The sequence below is a fragment of the Parasteatoda tepidariorum genome, chromosome 5, assembly GCF_982258835.1.
Source record: "Parasteatoda tepidariorum strain Cologne lab strain chromosome 5, Ptep-v5.0, whole genome shotgun sequence".
Classification (NCBI taxonomy): domain Eukaryota; kingdom Metazoa; phylum Arthropoda; class Arachnida; order Araneae; family Theridiidae; genus Parasteatoda; species Parasteatoda tepidariorum.
In genome coordinates, this window is record NC_141759.1 from 77,538,535 (window position 1) to 77,560,043 (window position 21,509).

At 25.9% G+C, this 21,509-nt stretch overlaps 1 protein-coding gene across 4 annotated transcripts; it reads left to right on the top strand.

The window, feature by feature from the left end:
* The first annotated feature begins 21 nt into the window (after nt 1-21).
* Nucleotides 22-21,509, top strand: LOC107454541 (5-formyltetrahydrofolate cyclo-ligase). 4 transcript variants are annotated; one of them, XM_087164333.1, is made up of 7 exons: nt 22-106; nt 1,715-1,784; nt 3,463-3,576; nt 6,693-6,826; nt 16,804-16,934; nt 18,481-18,683; nt 21,042-21,509. In XM_087164333.1, exons 3-7 carry the CDS (start codon nt 3,469-3,471, stop codon nt 21,045-21,047), a joined length of 582 nt encoding a protein of 193 aa, XP_087020459.1. In that variant the 5' UTR covers nt 22-106; nt 1,715-1,784; nt 3,463-3,468; the 3' UTR covers nt 21,048-21,509. The 4 variants fall into 4 exon arrangements, with proteins under 4 accessions (XP_087020459.1, XP_087020456.1, XP_087020458.1 ...); XM_087164330.1 differs by lacking the exon at nt 21,042-21,509 and having other exon boundaries at nt 18,481-20,409; XM_087164332.1 differs by lacking the exons at nt 22-106; nt 21,042-21,509 and adding an exon at nt 264-317 and having other exon boundaries at nt 18,481-18,814.

A 21,509-nucleotide genomic window follows, 5' to 3' on the forward strand; every position in this document is an offset into this window, starting at 1 on the left:
TTCTTTAATATGAATTCATTTAAAAGTTTGAAACTTTAATGAAGCAAAAATAAGCTACTAAAATTGCAAACAAAACGAATTTAAAACAGTAAAAGATTGAATTGGTGTAAGATTTTTTTTTATTCTCCGTGTAATAAAACAAAATATTTATTTAAATCTTATTCTTAAAATGGATATTCTTTCGGTTGTGTCATTCAGGAGAATGATTAAGTTGTTTGATATTCATAAATAAAACTGATTTTGGAATATTCTTCAAAATTAATAACTGCAAAATATTGACTTATTTATTCTCATTTTTATAGATACGTACTATATTCGTATGTATTTATTATTACTGGTAGTAAATAAAAAATTTAGCGCTTTGTTGTTAGAAGATAATTTCATTATGCAATAAAAACATAGTAAAAATGTATGGAAACAAAACAATTTTTTGATACGCAAATTGAATAGAAATGTGTAAGCATTATTCGTTATTGAGTTTCAAGCAAAACTTGCTCGTAGTTTTTGTCATTCTGATTTGTGTAGGCAAAGGGTATATATTAAATTTTTCCCATTTGCAATTTATTAGACTATTATGTTTTAAAATTTTATTTCTGTGCATTCAGTGGGATATTTCAAGATTGAATCCTGATACCTGATCGCGCCAACTGCTGTACCTAGGCGCCAGTGTCTCTTACTGATTCTTGTTGTTGCTAATCTCGGAACCGTCTAGCAGCGCTAGATGACTCCCATGAATCCGAACACCTCCAAAAAGTCCATAAAAAGACTGGAGTCTCGCAGGACCTCATCTTTACCGAACCCCAAACAAGTCAGAATATGCGCAGGGTCTTACATGTCTGCCGAGCACCAATGACATTCAGGATAAGTCTTATGGCCTCGGTTGAAAGTAAAGGATCTAGTGTGGCCAGTCAAAAAGCGTAAAAAGGCAGTTTGATGGGCTCTCGGTCTAAGATTGAAAGATTATCCTGGTTTTTCCTGACTCTTGTAAAATGTTTATATGTGATATATATATTTATATAATATGTCAGGTCTGTCTGGGTTTTTTTTAAGAGGTACCTATTTTGTGAAAATTTAGACATAATTTGTGAAAATTAAAAACTATATTAAAAAATCACCACAAAAATATAGATTTATCTTTTCTTATGAGACACAGAAATAAAATTTTAAGAAAAAGTATTTTGTGAAACTACCGTTTTTCCTAAAGTTGAATTTGTGAAGGTACTGCTAAACTGTATAGTAAATTTGGTTTGGGCAGACCCATGTATATATCTATCAATATATATATATATATATATATAGTGGCTCTGAATTTGTTCCATTCTTTTTATTTCATTTCTTTATTTGACAAGTTAATCACTTTTTTTCACTGAAACTATTTATAGATAAATATTGACTGAAACCTTCTTTGTTGATTTTATGCTGAAAGCTAAGCAATTTAATTTTATGAGAATGAAATATCTCATATTTTGAAATTTAAATAGAATATTTGAATTTTTAGGTGTTGTCTAAATCAAATATATGCAGTAAAAACGTATTTATTTCGAGCAGTGTATTGTTTAAAAATGTAGCAGTAGTTCTTTTTTAATTTTTTTTCAGTGCACCCTTGCACATTGTATAATTACACCTGCATTTCTAAAGTAGTAATGTAGTTAAAATTTATTTTTGATCTTTTTATATTTTTTTAATGCAATTTTTATAATTCTCTGTATTTTAGAAGAATAGCCAGAAACTTGCTGCCGTAAAGACTTGTTTCTTCATTATTAAAGAAAATTGTTTTCTATAAAGTAAGAGAAAACTGTTTTATATTTATTATTAATAATTACTTGTTTATATATTAATAATATAGCATTTTATTTCATGAACATCTTTATTATTTCGTTTCTTTCTTTTTTTTAAAAAAAATACAACTAAGTGTTATTGTGAGTAAAATTAAATTTTTTTATGTTTCAAATAAATTTCTCCGTTCAATATGCACCCTTATTCCTCACTGAGTTTAAAAGTTAACAAGCAGTTTATGTGATAGCAACGTTGATCACCAGAAATGAAATCAAATGTTGCCATAAGATGAATTTTAACTCTGGTTAATAGCTGGTTAAGTTTCATGCTTCCTTCTTGCACTTCATGCAGTTTTGAAATAAGATATATCCAAGAGTAGCTGTTCATGTTTTCCCCCCTTTTTTTTTCTTATAAAAGGGAAAAATATGTTAATTTAAATGAATACATGAGATAATCATAATTGCCTTAAATCCACATATTTTGATAAGCTGTCAATTGAATAGGATCTTGCTTAACTTGACATGGTTATTTTGCAGATGTAAAATTAAATTTTGTTATATTTCTAATCAATTTGTTCAATTATTTTTCCGATCAAATTTCTTTGTGACATCATTAGTGAGCCTCTTAATACTTCGGTTCAATATACATCCTTATTCTTCACTGTTTTTAAAAGTTAACAAGCAATTTCTGTGATAGCAAAGGTAATCACCAAAAATGAAATCAATTGTTGTCATAGGATGAATTTTAATTCTAGTTAATAGCTGGTTAATTTTTGTGATTCTCTCTTCTTGCACTTCATACAGTTTTGAAATACAATTTGTCCAAGAATAGCTGGTTTAGTTTTTTTTTTTTTTTTTTTTTTTTTTTTTGAAAGAAAAATTTGGTTAGTGGAAAGGAATTCAGAAGATAATCATAATTGCCTTAAATCCACAGATTTTGATAAGCTGTCAATTGAATGAGATCATTTGCCATACTTAACTAGACATAATTATCTCACAGATGTATGTTTATGACAATAATAAAATATATTTAGAATTGTATTTTCTAACCAGTTAAAAACTTTTAAATTTTGAATTTTTTTTTTATCAACAAAAATTTTTAGCTACTAAAATTTTTACTTTTTTTAAAAACTTTCAAAGCAATCTAATTTCAGTTTGACATGTAAATAAGTAATAGCATACATAATTTCATTTCAAAATCAGTTAGATTTTGTTTTAATGTTTAAAATGTTATATTAGTGTATTTAAGACCAGCAAATATGGCATGTTCTCTGTGTTTCTTGAGGGGAATTCGTGATTGTTTATGTCTTAGTTGTTTTAAATAAAATCTTACAACATTTATCTGTTAATTTTTTTTTTCTTTTGAATTCTATAGTACCTTTATTTACAAATTTAGTTCATTACTTATGTAATATGTTATCAGTTTTTCCTTTTTAAAAATATAGCAAGAATTAAACAATTTTTTAACCAGCGTATCTTTCACATCCGAATCTTGTATATTTTTATTGAAGCTAATGAATAGAATTACATACAGTTAAAATTTGACAAACTTATTCTTTTCTTGTTAAAATATGTTTTTTTTTTTAAATCTTTTCCTTTCTAAATATTTTCTGTTTTCTTAAGTATATTAATATATTAAAAATTAGTAATTAATTAATTTAGATTTTTATATAATATTTTTTTCCAGATAATAATGGCTTTGTATGCTGCCAAAAAATCATTAAGAAATCAACTAAAAGACTTATTAAAGAATATCCCACCAGAAGAAAAAGCTCTCCAATCAAATATTGTTGTGAACAAAGTATGTAGTTTTAATCTAATATCACTTATTATTAACTGCTTTATCTTCTGACTATTTTAGTTTGAACCAATTACTTGCAAAAATTGATCTTTCTTAAAGAAATAAACAGGAAAAATGTATTATGTCTTTAGAGTGGATGTGCTAACTATTTTTTAATAATTTGATGTAAATAAAAGTAAGTTAAATCAAGGAAATTAAACTTGAGAAAAAACAGGATTATCCTTTTTGAGTACAGAGTTGTGGGGCTGATCAAGTAAAATTGATTCATAACATGTTTCTGAAAAGAGGAACATAATATATTGATAGACGCAGTCAGGAAAGTTAATTAAGCAAGGAAAAAAAATAATAAAACAATATATATTCATAAAACTCTAAAATTTATTTTTATGTTAATGAATGCATAAATTATTTAATGGTAAATTGTATTATTTCAAACAAAACATTTGTAATTTTTTATATAAAAAACTTCAAATTTTAATAACTTAAAACTTTCTGGGGGGTGAGTGTTATCCACAATGTCAATCTTCTACTATGAAAAGATACCCTAAGGTAAAATCGAGTTAACATTTCTTATATACTAGTGAATTGGAATTGAATTATTGTAATGGTAGACACGCTATACTTTCTTATAAAACTTGTTTGTATAAAGCCTGTTTTATTTATCTTAAAATATTTTGCTTTTGCCAAAAATTTAGCCAATAAGTTTTTTATTAAAAGTAATACTAATAAATACCTAGGCATTATATATTATGCTGGGTATTTTTAGGCCAAATATGAAATCTGAGAATCATCACATACTTTCCCTAGGCATTATATAGAATGAGAAATGCTATTTAGGCAAAGTATGAAAAAATATGCAAATATTATTCTGAAAAAATAATGAGAGTACCATTAAAAAAATTATAAGAAAATGAAAATTGTACAAAACAAAATTTATTTATTTCTTATTAAGGGAGATAAAAAAATTTTTTTAAAAAATAAGAAATTAAAGTTATTACAACATAACAGGTTTAAATGACATTTTTAATTACATTTCATTACATTCAAAACGATTGGAGATGCATTTCATACTTTTCCGGTTTCTCATTTAGCATTCTATTGAATATGTTTGAAATATAAATTGTTTCATACATTGCCGACTAGTTTTGGACATTATATACTGAAGCAATTGATAAAATGTTGGATTTCAAACTTTGCCGGTAACATATTGAATGCTTCAAATAATAAAAAATAAAAGGTTTGGTGTTAAGTTAAAATCTGAAATTCAGTACAAAGACCTCGTAAATTTTTGTTTTACCAATTCATGATTTAATATAATTTTTGCTTTATATTTTCTTATTTAAACTTTATTGAGTTATTATAGTTTTTTTTTTCTTTTTAGTTATTACAGTTAAATTGTCCGTAGCAGTCAAAATATTTTTAATTATGATTTGATTTAAAATAAATTAAGCATAGGGGAGTGTCGGGTACCCCCGCCCACTGTCAATTTCATATGTATAGAATATTTTTTCAAGTCAATGGGCCATCGGACATTAATTGTTATATTAAGAGAAGATTATTTTCAAAGTTTCACGTATTTATGCAGCTGGTAACATGGTAAACAATAGTTTTGAAAATATGTTGTATACAGTAGTCATGAAATTAAGAAAAATTGGTTGAATGTTTCGATTAAACTTCATTTTAATACTAAAAAAATACTTTTTTTCTATATATACAGCACTAAAGTATGTAGTCTTAAGTTTAATTTGCACAAAGAAAGAAGTTTATATGTGAAAAAATTTTCGAGTAATTACAAATTTACAAAAAAATTGGATTTCGGGTAGCCCCGCTCACGTGAATGTCGCGTATCACAGCCCAATTTTATTTCGTCGATAAATGTACGGCTGCAAAAATTATTATTTTATTGTTCCAAATTTGAATGTTATATGCATTTTTAACAACAAATATTGTTTTTATTAAATGATAGAATTCACTAAAAGTATATAATTATGTAATAAATAAAATAATTTTGTGATAAAAATGATAAATGAGGTTTATCTATTGTCAATACATTGGTCATTTTCATTTACACCTGAAAAAACAGTCAAAAAACATAATTTTTGTGACTGGCGAGGCTACCCGACACATTTTGAAAAGAGCTGAAAAGCATGTTTTTTTAAATTTCTATTTAAGTTAAACTATTCTTTTTTTGGTTTATTCTTTTTGCATTATTTAATTAGATGATAAAACAATAGAAATATTCAAAAATATTGATTATTACTCAATATTATACAGAAATATAAGCAAATGTTAATGTTAGTAAATATTATAACAGTATTTACATGTGTGTGTAAATTATTTATTTATACCTTACTTAGTGGTGTTTACTAGTAATATTTATCCCTTCTTAATATTATTGTCTGTTAATAATATATTTTGTTTATTCCAAATTAAAGACAAAAAATTAAAAGTAATGTTCCTTTATTATATCACAAAATAATCATATGATGATATGTTATTACACACTATTTTATACTTAAGTTTATTTTCTGTGTCCCTTTAACAGTAAATGACTTATATTTACTTTTTGATAAATTATATTTACTTTTATAAGATTGTGTTTAATCAACATACTAAATTAAAACAATTAATTTGAAATTAGTATTTAAAGTTCTGAAAGAATGTTCAGTACACCATTACTAAATCATTGCTTTAGAGGAAAATATTAAACAAGACTTTGTAGCAATCAGAAAGTAAATTAAAATTTAAAAAACAAGTTTCTGAATGAGATTGCTATGGTAACTGAGCATAATTATTATTTTAAAGTTTTATGACCATAGAATCCAAAAAGAAACTTTTGTTTAAAAAAATTTTATGTTCTTTTGAACAAAAAATTGTTTACTTTTGAGATAACAATCAAAATGATTGTGTAACAATCATTGGGTTGATGCTCCTCCTATTTATAACATAAAAAGTTAGTATATTTCATGCTGTTACTTAATTACTTAATTTTTTACTTTTACTTTAGAAAGTAATTAAGTCTAGAGAAAAGTTTTTTTGTTCTCATAAGTTTTAATTTTTTTACTACTTTTTACATTCAAGTTCTAGACATCTTATAACTCTTGTTTTTATTACAGTTATTGCAGAGCTCGGTGTATAAGAATAGCAAAAGAATAAGTGTTTATCTAAGCAGGGACATTGAGATTGACACTAGATCAATTTTAAGGAGTATATTTTCCTCTGGAAAAGAGTGTTTCATTCCAAAATATGAGTAAGATTTAAAGTTTGTGATGAATTGAGAAATTTTCCTTTCTTTAACACTTTTAATTATTGTTATCTTATGTATTGTAAAGAAGCACATTTCTTTGAACTACCTTAAAGTATTTCAACTTTTGGCTCTAATATTTTTTCCACCTATTATTGTTTTAGGGGAACAGATTTAAATTGATGGCACTTTCTCAAAAACTTGTTTCTTGACCATACCTAGTATATTTATAATTAAAAATATTTTTGGGGGAAAAAAATCCACAAAAATTTTGATGGTTCATAATTTTTTTTTCCTCTTGTTGTTTATAAAATTTCTCACCAGATCTATTTTAAGATTCATTTATTAAGGAATTTTATTAGTTATCCAATTTTAAGGAGAGTATTACTAATCCAATTTCATGGAATGTAGCACTTTTTTGGGAAAGAGTGATTCATAACGTTGATTCTGAAGTATGAGTTAGATACAGAGACTGTAAAACACAGTGATTTTTTTTTACATTATTACTATAATCTTTTTTTGGGGGGGGGGGAATTCCACACAAATTTTGATACTTTATAATTTTTTTAAATTTTTTTTTCTAGTGGTATATGAAATTTCTCACCAGATCAATTTTAAGATTTTTTTTCTTAGATAGTTTTATTAGTCATCCAATTTTAAGGAGAGTATTACTCATCCAATTTTATGAATTGCAGCACTCTTTCGGAAAAGAGTACTGCATTCCAAAGCATGAGTTAGATATAGAGACTGTGCAACGTTATAAATTTTTTTTTTTTTATGCATCTATTATTATTTAATAGATTAGATATTAAGATCTCATTTAGATAACTTCCATTAGTTCAACTTTTGAGTTTAGTTAGTTCAACCTTTTTTTATAGGGTTCCCATGGTCCTTAAAAATTGCTTAATTTTTATTTTGGAAAATAAGGGCCCTTAAAAGTACTTAATTTTGATTCTAGGTTTTTAAAAGTCCTTAATTTTTTAGCATTACTATGGTTGAAAGGAACAATTTTTCAGTTCAATTTCAATGAAATCATTGAAAATGGAACCCAGATTGATTTCATACATTAACTTTAACAATCTGAATGACGTTAACTTTTAAAAATCTGACCTGACTCATGTTTGCAAAAATTGCCTAGTGGTTCTTTGGAGAGCCGTGTAAATTAATATAATTATATTAGTGCTTACATTACTATAAAATTGTGTTTTATGATTTTTTTATTTATTGATTTTTTTAGGACGGTAAATAATTTGCACTATCACTGGAGGCATATTCGATAAGCAATCATACTATTTTTAAAGTCCTTAATTTTTCAAAATAGTGCTTAATTTTTTAAAAAAAAAGTCCTTAAAAGTGCTTAATTTTTGCTTTGTTGAAAGAGTGGGAACCCTGTTTATATTATAAAAAAATAATAATAAAATATGAATAGATTTCAATGAATGGAACTGGCTCATAAGTTTTCGGAATTTATGATTATTTTTTTTAAATAGAGAAAAAAAAATTTCTAGTAGTTATAAAAAATTTCATGATGTAAATATTAATGAGGAGGGAAATCTATTACCAATTTGATTTCTTTCTAGCAATTATTTAATTAATTATTTAAGTTTTATTAGTAAAATAAAATTAATATAATACTTTTAAATATTTTCTATAATGTTATTTTTTTATTTTGAATTCAAGTTTTTGTTCTGAAGTAATAAAAGCTTTTAATTAATTTTTAATTTACTCAGTTGTTTCCCTTATTTCAAAAACGTAATTCTTAAATTAAAGTGATAAATTATTTTATTAAAGTTTAGTGATAAATTATTTTGTATGAGAAATAAGAAGAAGCATTTCTTTATTTTAACAATTCTGTTTCCTCATCTTTTTTAATAATTTTTTACATAAAAATTTTTAAAGTTAAACACAAATTTTTTCTTCAAAGATAATCTTTCTTTTACTGTATATTAGTAAATTGTTAATAGTTAATATTTATATATTAATAATATGGATTTTCTTATAAATTTATTACTTGTTATTTTTAAACTAAGCAGTCTAATAAGTTTAATTAATGCATTTATTTTATACTTCTGATTAAAATTGAATTAGAATTTTGAGCTAAGTTTCAACAAAATTTAAAGGAAGTGCTGATTTTTAAGGATAAGAGTTTCATGAAAGATCTGCATACCTCATTTTTATGTATTTAAAAACTAATTTGCTTTAGTTTATAACTCTCCAACAAATAATTTATAATTTCATCTGGAATTTTATTTATTGTCTTCTATAGTTATTTGAACATAAAATTGATTTAAAAATATTAGCCATTTCTTATATAATTAATTGAATTTCTTTAAGAGATTAATTTTTCCTTTTTTGAGAATTATGAGTTTCCTGACAATGTGTTATATATTAATTTTCATCGGTACATAAATTTTTATAAAAAAAAAATCGAGACATCACAAACCATTAATTGAATTGTTAAAACTATTTTTATTTTATTTTTATGTTTTAATCTGTTTTGTACAATTGGCTGGTGGCTGGGTCGCGTGCAAGCGATTTTCCCCTTTTTGAGTTTAAAGTCCCTTCGCAAACTATTTTTCCCCAACAGGCAGTAAATGGCTGAAGAGGAGTGATGTAATGGAAGAAGAGGAGTGACGTAATGGTATGAGAGCCTATCAGAGCTTGCCAGAGGGCGCTGTTTTTCTCCCTCCTTTTTTTCGACGCAGAGCGCGTTAGCCAGTCTCGTAATCTTTTTCTTAAAAGTAGCACTTTTTTTTAGGTAGACGTTTTAGGGCTACTAGGCCCTGGATCCAGGGACCGGATGACCGATAAGTATTTTTTTCCCTTTCAAACTGGCGTATTAAATTAGTAATTTATATCAATTAACAATGTCGAACGTCTTTAATTAACAATGTCGAAAAGTATTATAATGTTAAATTAACTTAAAATAGATACGTAAAAATCTAATTACGCCGATAATCTTAAACCGCGTGCGAATAATTTTTTTTTTAAACCCAGCCCAATTTTTATAAGTTGTTAAATGTGAATTATTTTCCATAATATATATTAAATTGTTGTAACATTTTAAATTTTGTTTTGAAGATGTTGCACCAAAATTTTGAATTCCTAAGACATTCTAATTAGTGTGTTAAGAAGAATGTTTTATATATGTTGTAACCAAGAATTATGTTTTAATACATTTTTGTTTTTAAAAGTAATATTTGTCTTTAATTCTGACTATGCCTCATGCTAATTCCATGGATAAGATTAAATTTCGTGCACGTGCAGTCTAGTGCCATGATTCTCTAAGGTTATCTATAATCCCTTTTTTTTTAAATAACTAATTATTTCGTTAAATAATGCCAATTATCATGGCTTAAAATTAATTACAGTCCAAATTGCTGTTTAGCTTAGCAGATTAAATTTGCTAACAGATTTTCGAGTCACGTGGATGGCCTGCACGAGCACGTTGGAGAAATAGTAAATACTGAATGTAAAAGTTAGTTTTAGGTATGAATATACTAATTAATTTAACATTAGAATCACATTGTAATTATTTGAATATTTTAGATACGTTATTTGATTTTTGATTTAAATTGTTCACAACGCAAATGTAAACTATTAAATAGATATTCCAAATTCTATACGATCTATTATTTTATTAAAGGACATTATAGGTTAAAATGATCCATGAAATTAAAAATAAATTATAACCACGTTTACGAACCAATATATAACTTAAATATAACCCTGGTTAGTTTAACATCTTTAACTATAACAGTATAAATTTTTTACAAATTATACCTGAATTACTTTTGTCAATACTGAATACCAATTTTTAAGTTATACCTGGTTTACAGTATAAATATTATAATAATAAATAATATTTTTTTAATTTAACACTGAATAAATAAATAACATAATCTTAAATATAACAAATGTATTGATATAATACTTAAATCTTTACCCATGGAAATTTAAAAATAAAACCATATTAACAGCAATCACGTTGTTGTTTTAATGCCACTTGCCAACCAACAAGCCTGCCTGATAAAACCAAGCGAATTTAAAGAAGAGAGTGTGTTTCTTGTTTTTCAGTGGCACCATCTATGGCCATGAATATGACTTCAGCCACACACCCTTCACTGCCTGTTTATAGGGCGAACCCATTTATTCATCCACAGATCGTAATTTTGACCGGATGATCAGAGAATGATCATTCTCCAATTCAATACCCCCAAAGGTATTGATATGTTATGGGAACATGGAAGACTTTGTGAGTTAGCAGATTTAACGTACACCTATCACAATTTACTACTAGGGGAATCTTCGGCTGAAGGGGATTGAATTCACAACCTATTGGACATGGGCCCAACGCATTTCCAGCCAGGTTATCCCACCCACGCAACAGTCATAAAAATAATAAACAACAATCATAAAATAACAAACAACAACATAACAAGTATCAAATTTAACAACAATTGTAAAAATAGTATTGTTTTAACTAGTTATTTATTTTTTTAATCATTTTTTACGGTAACTATTTTGTTTTATGGTTTGTTTGTTTTTTAATTGTTCTTTAACTGGTAAAATTATTAATACGGTGTATATTTTGTCCTTAAAAACTGCATTTTCTATTTTTTAATACTTAATTGTTTGCTTTTTTGATAATTGTTTATCTTAATTTTTACCTCGGTCTTTTTTCTCACAAACTTTGGTTTTTAAAACTGTCTCTAATTTCAGCACAGATATTAAATTTTGGTAACAATCGATTGTATCCCTTTCGTATTTTAAGTATTTTAGAGCTATTCTTCTTCAACTAACAATACAACCGATTTCCAGCCATTGCTTATTCAAGCAGCTTTATCCATCTCAGTCTATTAGACACCAGTCTAATAGATTAGACACTATTGACTCCCACATTGCTCAGACACTTTTCCACATTGTCTAACCATCTTGTACGTGTCTAACCATCATGTACCTTTCTTTTTTTTCCCTTTTGATTTAGAAAAAATTTGTATTATTATTATTTTTTGCTGGTTTCTCATTGACCTGACCAAGATATCTGATTTGTTGAATTTTTAAAAATTTTGCCGTATTTGGTGCTATGAATGTATGTATCCTATTCATTCTCGTTTACTGCATCAAAAAATTTTCTCAACATTTTTCGTTCAGATATGTTTTTCATAGTACAGCACTTACTTCCATGTAAAACAATTGGTCTAATTAAGCTCTGATATAGTAGTATATATTTTTTTCTATTCAATACAATTGTTCCAAATACTCCAAAAATTCTTCAGAAGACCTTTTGCTTAAACATAATAATCTATTTCCTTCTAATTTATTCATTATCCAGCACTCATTCTCATGTAAAATTATTCGTCTTACTAAAGTCTTATAGAGTTGTATTTGTGTTTCTCAATTCAAGTATTTTTTATTTTATTTTAACTGTGTTCTTAATTCAATATTTGCCATATTTATTTCATTGTTAATTTCTGTTTAATGTTATAATTAATGTTTATAATTCTTCCAAGTATTCCGAAAATTCTTCTCCAGATCTTTCATTAAATTCTAAATTATCTATTTCCTTCTGATTTATTCATTATCCGTCGCTCATTTCCATATAAAACTATTGGTGTTACTAAAGTCTCATAGAGTTGTATTTTTATTCCTCTGTTCAAGTATTTTCTTTTTATTTAAACTGTTCTCTTAATCCAAAAATAGTATCTATTGGCCATATTTATTCAGTTTTAATGCCATTATTATTGTTTATAAATTGTTCCCAACTTTTTAAACTGATAGACTTTTAAAAAAAAAAAAAAATATTCTTTTATTTTCAAAAGGAATAAATCTGATTTTTAGGGTGTGACTGCCATGAATTCAACCTTTCCTTCATTGATAATTGAGCTAAGATTTTTAGCTGCGTTCTGAAAGGCTCTGAAAGTTTCGATCTAATCTTCCTTAGTTTTACACAAGATATCTATTACAGCGGCAAATGCTAATAATTCAGGGTGGCCACCCACCTGGAAAACCTTGAAAACCTGGAATTATCAGGGAATTTTTTTATACTGGAAAAAACCTGGCAATATCAGGGAAATTTGGATAAAAACCTGGAAAAATCAGGGATTTTTAAAGAAAAGCTGGAAATTTTTCTTTGATGATTTTTCAAATTTCACTAATTTAAATTATTTGCTAATTTTCTTAATTTAAATTATTTCATCCATTATACCCACTTTTTTTTAACGGAAATGTATCGCCAAACAGTTGAAATATCATCAACTTAGCGATAATTTGCTTGCATCAAAATTTGCTCCATTATAGTTCTGTCAAACAGGGTTCGTTGATTTAAATCAGCTTGATTTAAATCACGATTTAAATCATGATTTAAATCAAATGATTTTTTTAAAAAAATCATTGATTTAAATCAACTAATTTTTTTTATCCATATATATTGATTTCAAAAGTTAAAAAAAAGTGTTTTAAATTTTTGATACTTTTATTATTTTCATTTCTTAGTATTAAAATTTAATTTAAATAATAAATTGCTGCATTAATTAATTTTAGTTAACAAAATTACTTTCTTGGTGTGTGTTAAATTCCAACACATTTGAAATTACAATTTTAAAAATCGTTTGATTCTTGAGATTGAAAGTATAGATTAAAGTAAACATTTAATGCTGTCTTAAAATAGATTTGCATAGCTGTAGAAAATAATTAATAAACATGAATTTTTTTCAAAAATAATACAAATAATGTTAATTAAAATTCTACCTTTTGAATGAAAAAGCGTGAATTAAAATCTACATCATATTTTATGGTGGAAAATGTATATTTCTGAAGTTTGAGATTATATTAAAAAGAAATTACCCTAATATGCCAAAAACAGAGGGAAAAAAAAAGGGCTGATGAATTCAGACGTTTTTTTTCCTAATATAGTGTCATTCTTCCCTTTCAAACTCTTTTGATGTTTATTTGATGCAGTAGGGTTATTAACTGGTATTTTTTTTTTATCATAAAATGTTAACAGTATCTTTGACATTATCTGATTTTCTATAAAGAAATTTTGTGAAAAAAAATTCCAATGAATACATAGATTTTCTAATTTTTTTTAAAGTTTAACTTATCTATTTTCATATAGAATTAAAAATGAATATTTTAATATAAAAATATATAGATTAAATGCTTATTTATTTTTTGATGAATGGCTACATTTATAAACACAGTCTGCTACATTTATTTTGTAATTTTAAAAATCAAGAGAAAAAAAAAGAAATCACAATTTTAAATTAAAGTTATGGTTTGCTAACTGAAACTTTGCTTTAATAGTTAAAGCACAGGGGTCTGTCCAAGCCGGTACCTTTACAAATTCAACTTTAGGAAAAATGAGAGAATAGTCACACAAAATACTTTTTCTTAAAATTTTATTTTTTTGTCTCGTAAGAAACAATAAATCCATATTTTTACTATATTTGTGTTGATCTTTTAATATATATTTTAATTTTCACAAAATAGGTACCTCTCAGAAAAACCAAAACAGACGCCTGAAATATTCTTTAAATTCTCTATTTCATCTAGTCTTTTAAATTTTAATCATGCATATTTTTCAAAATGGTTGCTATGCATTCAAAGCCATGTATTATAATGCAAAATTATTTTAGTTAGAGCTTCTAAAATATTGTTACAATATAGTTTTAATATTAAGTTAATTTGATTAAACATTTTTAATTTTTTTTAATCATAAATTAAAGTATTTGAATAAAAATCAAAAAAATCTGATTTAAATCAAAAAAATCCGATTTAAATCAAAAAAATCTGATTCTTTTGATTTTTTTTAAAAAAATCACGAACCCTGCTGTTAAACTGAATGCCATATAAAATTCTTCCACGGTTGCTAAACAAATGTGGAAACTTTTGACCGCTATGGGAATTTAGGAAAATGTAGGTAAGATTCTGGTGGAAAAAGGGATTAGGATATTAGCTTCTGTTTTTAAATTCTGTCCTTGGGCTAAATCCATTTATGGTTCAAGTTTGTTCCGATGCTTTGGTGGTTATTTTTTTTTCTCTATTTTGACAAAATGTTTTTGTATTTTTAACTTTATAAAATTCTCCAAAAATTAGTTGGTTATAATTTTATGATAATAGATTTTATATCGCACTCTTTTTCTGAAAGCTTTTCTACTCCTATTCAAAGAAATCTGTGAATTATTTTTTCTGAGCAAACCAACCAATCACACATTTTTTTACAATCACTAACAGCAATGTTTGTCGACAAATTGTTACAATTGTTGCATTAATGCTAATTTTTTCTATTTCATTTTAACCTCTTATAACATATTTTAATTTTAAACAAAAAAGGCTCCTTTGTTGGTCAATATATGATTTTTGATTCAAAATTTTGTGCCAAAACATTAAAAAATAAATAAAAAATCTTGAAAATTGTCAAAATAAATTATTTTTTTCAAGATGATATGTTAAAAAAATAACATTTTGAATAAAATATTTTATAATGTAGACACTTTTCTTGTACACATCCTATACTTTATAAGAAAAAAGAAACAAAAACCTGGAAATTTTAAGATTTTTATCTGGAAAACCTGGAAAAATCGGGGAAATTTGAAATCTGATTTCAGTGGCCACCCTGTAATTGGATAGCCTGGTTGGTAGGGCTCTGAGCCCATGTCAAAGAGTTCGTGGGTTCGATCCCAGCTGGCCGAAGACTCTCCATGTAGTCAAATGGTGACTGATGCACGTTAAATCTGTTGAGTCGCAAAGTCCTCCATGTTCCCATAACAAATCAATACCTCTGGGGGTACTGATTCAGGAGTTTCCTTGTCTTCTGGCCTGATTCAAAATTACAAGGCTGCGGAGTTGAACATTAGTAGTCGTAAGCCCAAAAATTGGGTTGGCTGTTCAACGACAGATATATATAAATGCTAATAATTGTGCTGATTTTTGGGAAATGTGTTTTTCTGTTTGTATATCCAAAGCTCTCACTGCTATGTCTAAGGTAATATTAAATAGATGGCATCTCCCAGTTTTAGTCTTTTCTCTACGTAAAAGGGCTCTAATAGTTCAGTTGCCATTTTTCTTTTGGCTTTTTAATCTGTTTAGGGTCATTTTAATTGATTTTATTAGTTACTCTAATAATTCCAGCTCTTGTATTGCTTTAAATAGTCGCTTCCTATTTATACTATCATAGGCTGACTTAAAATCAATAAAAAAAAAGTGGTAAATATCTATGTCCTATTCTATTGTTTTTTTTCCAGAATCTATCTTAGGTTTGAATCTGATCTGTAGTTGATCTTCCTTTTTAGAAACTATATTAATATTTTCGTATAATTTGACTTGTAAAAGGATTTTAGAGCTATTGGGTTTGATTGAAAGGCTTGACTTAGGTTTGAATCTGATCTGTAGTTGATCTTCCTTTTTAGAAACTTAATATTTTCCTATAATTTGACTTGTAAAAGGATTTTAGACCTATTGGTTTTGATTGAAAGGCTTGACGAAATAAAAAAAAAGTAGTTTACGCTAAATATTTCTGTTGAGTTTTGAATTTTACTTAATTTTTTACTCCTATTGGTTTCTATTAAAAATTTAAATAAAGTGCAAAATTCAGCAGGAATATTTAGCTAATTTACAGTAACTTCTAGCTTACAAAAAGAAAATTTCCTTCAATTTATTGCATTTGTTGTTAAATTGCCATTAAATCCTATTTAAGTACTCTTTGTCTCTTTTGATGAATATTTGTAATTCTGATAAATGTTTTATTTTTCTCATTTTAATTAACTTTATTTTTCAGTAAAAAATAATTATCTAATTAATTAATATTGTCTATTTCATTTCTGGCAGAAATATGTTTTATTCAGGAAAGGAAAAGGATATCTTTATGCTATTAAATAAAGCTAAACAAAGCTTAAAAATAATCACTAAATTTAATGGGCATTATTTGTGATAATTTCTTAGTTTTTATCTTTATTTCTATATTTTAATTACATTTATTTCAGTTCAAAGTCAACCAATATGGAAATGGTGAAACTAAATTCACTAGATGAATTTGAAAATTTACCTGAAACCTCCTGGAAAATAAAGCAGCCCTTAGATTCAGATGTTTCTCATGAAAATGCTTTAAATTCAGGTGTGTTTTAATTATATAAATTTTGAATTATGCATATTATTCTTTCATGAGAAAATGTGGAAAATTAAAAGTTGTAAAATATTTTATGTTCTTGCCTCAGACTCTTTATATTATATATGTATGCACAATGTGTACATATATTTTAAAGTTTCGTATTTTATCCAATTTTGTTAACTTCTAACTTTTATTTAACAATGTATAAATATTGTTCCTGTTTTTATCTTAACTATTAAAAAAATTTTAGAATGTCTGATGAAAGTTTCCAGTTTTAATTTTTCATTAGGCTTGGAACTAATGTGAATTTTAATATGAGCTCAGCCTGAAATATGATTTAAATTAAATGAGTTAGTAATATTAAGAGGTTTACAGACACTAAAATGTTTTGTAAAAATATAATACACAACAAAAAGAATGGAAATCAATTCTATACTGGTATATTTATAAAATCTTTCAAGATCCATTATTTTTGGAAAATGAAAAGAACACTTAAGGATTGAAAAAGTTTCCACTGTGATGCTGGGACAGAGACCTAAAAATAACCACTCGCCATGTGGCGAGTAAACAAAACAAATATATATATATATATATATATATATATATATATATAGCAGCCTAAATTAAATAAACAACCAATCACTTTTTCTAATTTTATTTCTTTTGAAAATTAAATTGTTTAATGATAAAAGTACATCAATACAGTAAAAGTACATCAGTGCAGAAAGAAACTCAGGAAAACAGAATTTTTATTTAGAATTTTTCATTCAACAGAGTTTTTTGACAATCAACATATTTCAATGTCATAATGCATACATTAAATGTTTTTCGCCTCCCCTAAAATTTTAAAATAAAGTTCTTTAAAATCAGTATCTTTAACTGAAATTTGTCTCCTATATATGTATAATTTAATTACAGCCAAAAAAAGTCGCTATTAAGTGAAAAAAAACCTATTGATAACGGTTACAAATTCATAAGGCTTGCAGAAAAAGTGGTTACTACGCTATTAGTACCTTCTGACCACTGGCTTGGAAGCTGAAATTTTACATTTTCTGGTCTATTAGAACTTTTTTTTGGATGCTACACATATTTTTTCTTCATATTATTTCAAACTTGCCTCTTAAATGTCAAAAAATTCATCTTAGATTAAGCATCTTAATATTATTTTGTCTAAATATTAAGTTAATTCAAATAGGAGACTTTATTTGTGACTTTAGGTGTTCAACTGTATGTTTGTAATTTTAAATCCATATTAGAAGGTATGGGACAAACATATAATCCAGAAACTGGTGTGAAATTAAAAATAATAATAATAATAAATGTGTGATTAAAAATATAAAACCTCCAATGGTTATTCCAACGGTTGGTTTTTATTAGAAGTCACTCTTCTGCCATTTAATAAATTATTAAAAATTTAAATTCACTCAAATAAAACTATTTGCACATTCTATGTGTAACATTAAACACGATTTATTTTGTTTAATCATGTGATCAATGCTGTTGAAGACTTAAATTTTACACATATAAAATGCATCTTATTTTGTCTCCTTAGATGGCTTAGATCTTATAATTGTGCCAGGCATAGGCTTTACCAAAAATGGTGATCGTATAGGCAATGGGAAAGGTTACTATGACATTTACCTCAATCGATGCAGAGAGAAATTTGGTAATCGATTTTCAACAATAGCATTAGCTTTTCGAGAACAAGTTGTTCCTAATATACCTACTTCTGAGAATGATGTAAAGATTGATCAGGTTTTGTATCCAGAATAATATTATTATTACCTTACACTTTTCCTGCTATGATATCTTGCATTATTATTCTTTCTAATTTTTTATAACGAATGATTGTTTTAATTGTTTTTAACAAAATTATAAAAGAAAAATTTTGTACTTAGTTTTAATGATTCTATAAGCAAAATACTATTTTGTGTGCATTGTCCTTCTGTGCAATGTTTGTTCATATATATATGAAAGTAACTATTTTGCTATACATCTGAATGCTCTATTCAAGTCCTATGTACTTTTACTATACTATGCATTCAATTTTATGTATATAGGTTTATATTTATATAGATGTTAATCTTTGTAATTTTATAATGCATTTTATTGCTCAATTTTTGAAATATTTTATTTCGATATTTTTTTTTCTTTATTATTGATAATACTTAAGTTCATAGAAATAGTTTTTTACTGAAACTAATATTTTGGGATTCTAGTATTTTTGAATGTTTTATTTGAAAATTATAATTAACTTTTCATGATACTTATAAATTTTTAAAAAGTTATTTGATTGTATGTAAGTATGGCATTGTTACTTTCTTTATATGTTTACCAACTGATTACCTGTTCGTCATACAGGGTGAAAAAAATCCATAAATTGGCACTGAACAATGTTACGAAATCATGCACATAAGTGAAAAAGTTGTACCAACGCAATTAGTAATTAATCTAAAATAATTTTTATGGCTTTGCGTAATTAGATTAAGCAAAGTACATTTTTTCAAAGTCATTCCATCAAAATAAAGATTAAGTGTTTTCAAAATCGTGTCATTTGGTATGATTCTGTTGCTTATGACAGTCAGAATTTACTACAGTCAAGCAATTATTTTTCGTACTTATCCTTTTTGAGGCGCGGTCACAGAAATCTTTCTGCCATATCTATGTAATACATTGTACCTGTATTAGTGTATTTTGTACCAATTAAATGTGCACCAGTTACCATAGTACTAGTAGCACCTATTACCAAAATTAATTAATCATCATTGATGTTTATAAACATATGGTTCTCTTAAACCAATAACATGGTTCTCCTATATAAGTATCATTTCTTTCTTAATTTTGCTTTTTAGTGCATAACAATTAGTACCTATTACCAAAATTAATTAATCATCATTGATATTAATAAACATATGGTTCTCTTAAACAAATAGTATTCTTCTCCTAATTGACTAAGTCTCATATCATTTCTTTATTAAGTTTGCTTTTTAGTACATAACAATTAGTACCTATTACCAAAATTAATTAATCATCATTGATATTAATGAACATATGGTTCTCTTAAACAAATAGTATTCTTCTCCTAATTGAATAAGTCTCATGTCATTTCTTTATTCATTTTGCTTTTTAGTACATAAAAATTAGTACCTATTACCAAAATTAATTAATCATCATTGATATTAATAAACATATGGTTCTCTTAAACGAATAGTATTCTTCTCCTAATTGAATAAGTCTCATATAATTTCTTTATTCATTTTGCTTTTTAGTACATAAAAATTAGTACCTATTACCAAAATTAATTAATCATCATTGATATTAATAAACATATGGTTCTCTTAAATTAATAGTATTCTTCTCCTAATTGAATAAGTCTCATATCATTTCTTTATTCATTTTGCTTTTTAGTGCATAAAAATTAGTACCTATTACCAAAATTAATTAATCATCATTGATATTAATAAACATATGGTTCTCTTAAACGAATAGTATTCTTCTCCTAATTGAATAAGTCTCATATCATTTCTTTATTAATTTTCCTTTTTAATATGTAGCAATTAGTTCCTATTCCAAAATTAATTGAGCATCGTTGTTGCCAGAAATTGTTGTTTTTTAATTAAACAAAAAGCACTTTTTTGCGTTATCATTTTCCAATTTTGTTTTTTAGTACATAGATTATTTTTAAATACCAGTTACAGTCTAACTTTGATCCATCGTTCTCGCATCTTTCATTTTCCTGTATGTGTCCTCTTATTTTAATAGGCTTGTCACAAATGCTATTCCTATGGTATTAATAATGCCCATTCAGAACATCGTTTTTGAAACAGGCATATTCCTGCCTGTGTCTTTCATAAAGTCTAAGAACATCAATGAATTTATCTGACATAATGAATAAAGCATAATCAAATTATTAAGAATCTGCAATAATCTATTTTTCCCATTAATAGTGTGCTATAAGCTAAAAAAATTCATTGGTGTTATTTTTAAAAAGTATTAAAAAAAACTGAATGATCCACAGTTTAATTTTTATCAATGGCGAGTTATAAACCAATCAGAAAATTCCGTTTTTCACAAACAATCTAATTGAAATGTTTTTAATATTTTTTGAATCAGGACTAAAACTGCATCTTTCATCTACCGTCCGAATTTCTGAACACTAGTGGAAAAGGTTCTGGAGGTATAAGACAGAAACACTCTTCATTTTATTATTATAGATACCAAATATATACATACAGAACTATATATATATTCACTTATAAAAGTTACTATTTTGCTATATAGCTAAATGCTCTGCCACTCAAATCCTATATACTTTTACTATGCTTGCAATTTTATGTATATAGATATATATTTTTATGAAAGTTAAATATGTAGTTTTATAATACATTGTAATTTTATAATTCTCAATTTTTGTAATATTTTGCCATTTTTTATCGTTGATAATATCTAAGTTTATTGAAATATTTTTCTACTCAAATACTCAATTTTGGATTCCAAATATTTATGAATGTTTTACTGAGAAAAAATTATTGTTAAGTTTTCTGGATATTAATAAATTTTTAAAAAAATTATTCAATTGTA